The following is an 8,091-nucleotide window of genomic DNA, read 5'->3' as shown; positions in this document are numbered from 1 at the left end:
TTAAGTGTAAAAATGTTTCACAAAACAAATTTAGTAGATCATAGTAAAAGTTTTTACAGTGATAGTTCATACTGGCTTTGTGTTTTTTTGGATGTGTTGCAGGTGGTTGTAGGAAACGGATGCAGCTGTTAATGAAGTGAAAAATGCAGGAACCCCAGACAGCAGACATGGAAGGGTCAAAGGTCAATGGTGAGCTATGCTCCTGTGTATGTCTGGATGCAGGACATCTGTATGCTGCGAAACATTTAAAATGCATCTTTTTAAAGATCCCTATGGAGTGCTGCATTGATGATGTATTTTACATTTCAATCAGGGTCAAAGACGTAAAAACAATAATTGCAATACTGCTTTAAACTGTTGAAAAAAAATCAATTTATCACATATTAAAAGACTAGCATTTATGCTAGCAAGTGGAGTTTTGGCAAATAATTAAGAAATCTGTCAATTCTGTTACCATCTAACTCTGTTACCAAGGTAAAGTAGCAATGCTGACAATGCGGTAACAGAATTGATCGTTCATTACAGTTACTTTACAGTTCTGTTACTTCAAGGTTCAACTCTGTTTATAAACTATTTTCACAAAAAAACAAAAAACAGGTTTAAAATCTAATAAACATAATTGATTTATTTTTGCACCCTTATAATATTTCACCCTTATATATTTCTCTTCTTTTTTAACTGGATATTGTACATAATACATTTTCAGATATATTTTTTACAAAATATTTATCCATGTGGACGGTTCTATGAAGACATAGGTATTTTTTTTTTTTTATGGTATGCATCGGTCAAATATTATTTCGGTTTCAAGTGATGGAATATAAGAACTAGTGAAAGGATTTTTCCTGTTATGATTTATTGTTATATCTACACATTGGCTAATTTCTCCATAACAGAGTTGACAAACAATAACATAAACAGAAAATCTGAAAAATTTTGGATCTCTCTTCTCTTTTTATCACTCCATAAATGAGAAAATACTGACAAAAAATGAATAATCACCATGTTTTAGGAACAAAATGTTGTATAAATTAGTGTGAATGATATATGAACAAACCCCTCAGTAAAATCCTTCAGAATATAGAGAGGAATAAAACTCTAAGTTTTGGTGTTTGTAAGTGGTGCTGAAGTGGAGAAACAAACTCACCTCCTTGAAAAATATGCATTTTCGCCAAGTTTTTAGAAATAAAATGTTGTATAAATTAGTGTGAATGATATATGAACAAATCCCTCAGTAAAATCCTTCAGAATATAGTTTGGAATAAAACTCTAAGTTTTGGTTTATGTAAGTGGTGCTGAAGTGGAGAAACAAACTCACCTCCTTTAAGTAAGAATATAAGGACTGTTTGTCTAGTGAAAGGATTTTTCCTGTTATGATTTATTGTTATATCTACACATTGGCTAATTTGTCCATAACAGAGTTGACAAACAATAACATAAACACAAAATCTGAAAAATTGAAGTAACTTGTGTTTGTCAAGCACTGAATCATTAAAGTTAAACATGTTTTCAATAAGATACTGAAGAAAAGTAATCCGTTAGTGAAACGTTTTTCCCTTAACTTTCTGCAATGCCAAATCTATCTCCAATTATATAATCACCCAGAGGCGTTTAACCAAAAACCCATTCAAAATGTTTTTCATCGAGGAACCAGATTGGATCAGTTTTCTCAAACTGGCTCTGACTCATTCCAGTTGTCTGAGTTAATTTTTGCATCTTCTGTGTCAAACGGAGAAAAACTCGGGGGAACATAAAAGAAACTGGACGCTTGTTTTCCACCAGTCTCTGAATAAAAGCAGCTAATCAATTTTTACAGAAGACTTTTAAACCTTCCCTCAGTGTTTTTCCATTCACTGTTCCCGTCTGTTGTTCATCTACAAAATAACACTAAAGCCATTGGGTTATTTTGTAGAACTGCAACAGGCCAAAAGACTTTACAGTCAGTTCTGTTACGGATATTTTAGTTTTATGCATCCCATGGTGTATTTCTAAAACATTCATGCATGCATTTGATCTTTGCTTAGAGTTGAGCACTTCCATGCAATTGAGTTTCTCCTATGACTTTACTTTGTCCTTTTTGCATTATTGACACACTACTTAATACTGTAAAGCTGCTTTGACACAATCTGCATTGTTAAAAGAGCTATATTAATAAAGGTGACTTGACTTGAAAGAACCAGAAAAAGAGATGACATTAAAGTCAAGTCTTGAAATGCACAACCATATAATGCTAAAAACATTTCTGGCACGTGCATAGCATAAATATGCAGCTTATTACATCGCATTTAGTCTATATACCACCTGATGTCTCACCCTATGAGCAAACTCTTATAAAAGTAAATGTTTTTCTGGTGCATTTACAGTTTCAACATTGAATATGAATTATGCAATGCCTTCAGTTCATGGAAATGGACAGATTTTACACTTAAAATGTGAAATGTTATGTTTCTGCAAAAGTGGGAAGAAAGCAAGGCGTCATCACAATCCAAGAGCATATGCATTTCTAGCCTGTGCATCACATAAATATAAATAATAAAATATAGTCTATTTCTTGTATAGATTACATACAGTTTTACAGTTTTAGACTGTTTAGTAAAGGATGTCTAGTTGCACTATGCTCAAGCACAGATTTTTTATAAATCATTTGTTTGAACGTTGCTTTTAAACATCTTTGTATCAAACAAAAAGGTCTATAATAAATACGATGGAATACACTCCTGTTAATCTTAATGCCAGAGCTTTAAAACACTCCAAAAACAATGGAAATGTACCACTAAAACAGCTGTGATTGTTTTGTTCTTTTCTTTCTTTTGCACTTTGCATTAGTTTGTGTCCCTTGAAAACAGCTGAAGTGTGTGTTGATATAATAACAACATGAGCTAAATTTATACCCAAAGAAAAAACAGTAATATTGCAGCATTCTTCCAAGATTAATGGAAAAGAAACCTGGAAATGTTTCTGTTTTTATAAAAATATCACACCAGCAATCCATTCTTTGAAATAATACATCAATAAATAAGTCATCGCAAGCAGCTTTATATAATCACCATGACTCATGACTGACTTGTGCTTTGCAATGAAGTAATCCAGATAATGTGTCTAGTTTAGATCAGGGTTTCTCGAAATGGGGTTCAAGAGTTGAATAAATGTTGCTTTGGATAAAAGTGTCTGATATTAGCTAATTCCAGAAAAAAAAACTAAATTACAAAAATGTAAAACCAAAACAAATTTACAATATTTTAATTTAATGTTATAAATCATTTTTTAATAAAATAATTTCGAATTTTTGTTATTACTTAACAATAAATCATGTTAAATACAAACAAAAAGATTAGCAAAAAATATTTTACTAATGTTTTTGTTTGTATTTAACATGATTTATATTTTGTTTATCTGGATGCCACATGAATATTTATAATACTTTTATTATTTTATAATAAATCATGATAAATACAAACTGTTAATATAAAAATATATTTGACTAAAAGAGCTCTAAAATATTTGATTTATCTGCATGTCGTAAAAATATATAAATATCTTTTATGTGATAATCAAATTAAATACAAACAATTAATACAAATATTATATTATTATTAATTTATATATATATATATATATATATATATATATATATATATATATATATATATATATATATATATAATATTATTTTATTAAAACTAATACTAAAATAAATAATTTAAATGTTTGTTTATCTGCATATCACATGAACATTTATTATATGTAAAAAAAAATGATAAAACAAGTTAAGTACAAACAATACAAATAAAATATATATTTTACTGGAAATACATTTTTTTTCATTATCTGCATGTCATGCGCATATCAACTGACATCAGAGAATCGCGAAAATGGACATAAGTGGTTAAATAATTGGAATATTTTGCAGTGTTTGCGTTACGTCTGGACCCGAGGAACTGTACTTTTCACTCCTACAGACTGTTGACCCTCAAAACAACTCCCAATCTGAGCTAAAGTCAGTATATAAATAAAAGTCTGTGCATGTGTTTTCCTGTAAACAGTGATTTGTAAAAACAGATGGATCTCAGCGGTAATGAAGTGTTTATGCACTTGAGCAAATTCACTTGAAATCCTTTGTGCATTTATAATTTAATTTCAAAATTAGATTCAGTTCATGGGAAAGGACAGATTTTAAGTTACTTCAATAGCAAGTAAACTTGAATGGTAAGTTTTCAGTTCATTATTTAAGCTCCTTTCTATTTCAAGTTGACCACAGATTCATCCATTGAACAGACAGTTTGCTTCTACATAAATAGAAACTGTTGTTGTGATTGATCATTTCTGAGTACTCAAGTACTCAGGTACTCGTGTTCAACTCTAGCGTGCAGTGGGTGGAGATTCTCTCATATTTAGCTGAACACAAACTTCTTCCACATATAAAAACTCAGAAACGCTGTCACGCGACTGACTGAAGCACCAGCTAGCACACATCCACGCTCGCTGCGTGTGTGTGTGTGTGTGTGTGTGTGTAACAACCAACAATCAGTCCATTCAAGTGTGTGTGTGTTTCTGTGTGATCGTAATCATGGCTGTGGATGGTACAGACCAGAATAATTTGGTAAGTGTTTTTCTATTTTTCTGCATTTCCCCTGCTGGTAGATACTGGAACTACATCAGATTGGTGTTTTGGGAGAATGGATGCTTTTCCACGCAATATATAGAGAGCAGAGTAATTATAGTTATCCAGAAGTAAAACTAAACCAGATTTGAAATTAAATAAATAATATATAAGATAAAAATAAATAAATAAAAACTTTAATTTTAATAAGGCTCATTTTCAGTTAGTTTACCTTGAACTAAAATAACTTAATCTGAACATAAAAATCCATATTTAAAGATAATATTAATAATAATGACAATTAAAAAAACACTTATACTAAAATTTACTTCTTGAAATTGAAAATACGACATAAGATAAAGAAATTAATAAAGAAAGAAAAAAACTTTAATTTTAATTAGGCTCATTTTCAGCCAGTTTACCTTACCTTAGTTATTTAGTAAAATAACGAAAATGTAACATAAAAAGCCATATTTACAGATAATAATAATAATAATAATAATAATAATAATAATAATAATAATATATATATATATATATATATATATATATATATATATATATATATATATATATAAAACACAAAAAAAAACTTTCTTATTTGAAATTTAATAAATACTACATAAGATTTTAAAAAAACAAAATAAATGTTAATTAGGCTCATTTTCAGTTAGTTTACCTTGTACATATTTAAAGATATTTATAATAATAACAATGAAAAAAAAAACAGAAAAGTGTAAAATAATAAAATATTATATTACAAAATAAGAAATGTTATAATAACATCATAGCATAATATTTTTGGAGTACATAAGGTTTTTACGATTTTGGTACCAGTGAAATTTCACAGTTCTATCAATTTCTAAAACTAGCAAAACCAGTAATAAAATGATACTAAAGAAAATAATTATAGGCTACAATTAACAGGACATAAATGTAATAGAAATACAATCGAAATAAACAGTGCTTTTAGGAACTACAGGAATTTAAAATAAAATAAAAACGTGTAGTCGTAACCGTATAAAATCTTAATAAACTAAGTGAGTGATTTTCGTTAATGTGCGTATGAAAAACTATGATACACTTTTTTAGCGGCTTATTCTTTTTAGAGGCTTAGGCTATTTTTTTTTTTTTTTTTAGCTTTTGTTTTAACATGTCAGTAATTTTAAACAGTTCTGGCAACTGAAAGATGCGCAAATATATGTAAATTCCCGCGTCAAAAAAATTACGTCACAAAATATCGTCATAGATTGATCAGCATTATCGCGTATTTAATAATATATACTGAATGCATTAATAAGGCTTATTTGAAATAAAAACAATAACATGTGAGAAAAGTACTTTAACATTTAAATTAGTACTTTAAATAAGTGAGGTAAATCTGAGAAAAAAAATTCATATATATATATATAATCTAAAAAAATGTCTAATGTAATGTATATAATAAAAAAAATATAATAAAAAAATCAATTTTCAGCAAAAATAAAAAAATAAAATAAAAAAAGACTCAAATAACATAGTTATTATGTAGGCTAGTACCACAGTAAAACTGTTGTCATTTGATGTGAGCCAGAGGTTAAACTAAAAAATACTATTGCTGTCAAATGATTAATCGTGATTTTTTTTTCATAATATATGTGTGTGCACTGTGTATATTTATTATGTATATATACAGACACACATACAGCATATATTTTGAAAATATTTATATGTATATATTTGTATTCATAGAAATGAGACTATATATAAATGTATTTAATATATAAACAATCCATTTTGGATGTGATTAATCGTGATTAATCATTTGACAGCACTAAACAAAATGACTAATTATTAAGGTTTTCCTGCTGTAACAACTTTATTATTACACATGGTTTGTTTTAGCTTATTTAGTGTTGATTGACTATCTATGTCTTTACTGCAGGAACAAGGTATTTACACAAAAGATGCAACACGTCTCCGAAAGAATGGTCACCACAGAAGATCTTTATCAGATCTCAGTCCGTCTCAGAAGTGTGGAGGTCAGTAAATCCATAACAACAGACGTACAACGTTATAGCAACGTTTCTACAACACTGCCACAATGTTTCAGCACTAAAGCGTTTAAAATGTTTTTAAACCGGAAGAATGAGTTAAAATAATAAATCAATTAAAATACATGATTAAAATGCTAAATCATTATATAATTTATATTTTTATTTTAGTTTCATGTGTAAAGTTTAAATAAAAACTGTTTTCAGCAACACTTTAAATTTAAATTTAATGTGACCTTTATACTGTTTTTATATATATTTTTTTCTTCTGGAAACCTGAATGAATTTGTTAAAATAATAAATAAATTAAAATATTACTAAAATATATTAATTAAAATAAATTATTAAAGTAAAAGAAAAGAGTTTACAGTTAATTTTAGTTTAGTCTTGTGTGTAAAGTTTAAATTAGAACTGTTTCAGCAACACTTTAAATTTAAATTCGATTTTACTTTAATAAATTAATGTTTTTTAAACCTAAATGAATGAATTAAAATAATAAATAAATCAAAATACATGATTAAAATGCTTAATCATTATATAAATTATATTTTTATTTTAGTTTAGTCTCATGTGTAAAGTTTAAATACAAACAGTTTTCAGCAACACTTTAAATAAATATTTTTATTTGATTGGACCTTTATACTGTTTTTTTTTCTTCTGGAAACCTGAATTAATTTGTTAAAATAATAAATAAATTAAAATATTAATTAAATATATTAATTGAAAAACATGATTAAAATGTTAAATTATTAATTATTATATTTTATTTTAGTTTAGTCTCATTTGTAAAGTTGAAATACAAACTGTTTTCAGCAACACTTTAAATTAAAATTAAGATTTTACATTTATAATTTTTTAAATGATTTTTTTAAGATAATAAATAAATTAAAATATTACTCAAATATCTTAATTAAAATGCATTATTAAAATTCAAAAGTATTTAATTTTTATTTTTTAAGTCATTAACTGATATATTTCTCTTCAGTTCAGTGTGAACAGTGCACCCTCTACAGGAGGATTTTGGATAATGCTGTCTGACTCTGTGTCAGGTGTGCGCTGATGCATTGTGGGTAATGTAGTTCTTCTCTCTGTGTGTGTTTACAGCCTGGATCTCACATTTCCAGAAGCTCTTTGTGTTGTTTATCGGAGCGGACTGGATCTACCTCATGCTCCTGGGGTTCGTCGTGGCCGTGCTCAGCTTTACTGTGGATGTCTTTGTTGACCTCTTCACAGAGGGTGTGTATGTGTGTGTCTGTGTGTGTGTGTGTGTGTGTTTGTGAAAATAGCCAAAGTAACTACAAGATTGTATTATAGGTTAAGAAAAATGTTTTGGTTTCTGGGTTACACATGAAGGAGGTTTTCAATAGAACTGGAGCATAAACATAAAATCTATTGGTTCTTATTTGGACATTCATTTATTAATTCATTTAATTCATTTATTAAGAAGCAAATAATCCA

The 8,091-nt window shown here is 28.0% G+C and overlaps 1 protein-coding gene across 3 annotated transcripts in view; it reads left to right on the top strand.

Annotated features, from left to right (window-relative positions):
• The first annotated feature begins 4,381 nt into the window (after nt 1-4,381).
• The window catches only part of LOC113114691 (chloride channel protein 2-like), a 16,631-nt gene continuing 12,921 nt past the window's right edge, over nt 4,382-8,091 (top strand). For all 3 annotated transcript variants that reach the window (XM_026281615.1, XM_026281613.1, XM_026281612.1), the window contains exons 1-3: nt 4,382-4,600; nt 6,525-6,621; nt 7,738-7,869. In XM_026281615.1, coding sequence (XP_026137400.1) covers nt 4,568-4,600; nt 6,525-6,621; nt 7,738-7,869 — 262 coding nt within the window. In that variant the 5' untranslated portion in view covers nt 4,382-4,567. The remainder of the gene's footprint in view (nt 4,601-6,524; nt 6,622-7,737; nt 7,870-8,091) is intronic.

This window comes from Carassius auratus, chromosome 15 (genome assembly GCF_003368295.1).
Source record: "Carassius auratus strain Wakin chromosome 15, ASM336829v1, whole genome shotgun sequence".
In the NCBI taxonomy this organism is placed as follows: Eukaryota; Metazoa; Chordata; class Actinopteri; order Cypriniformes; family Cyprinidae; genus Carassius; species Carassius auratus.
Note: the sequence above shows the minus strand (reverse complement) of the source record. Positions and strands in the feature narration are given on the sequence as shown.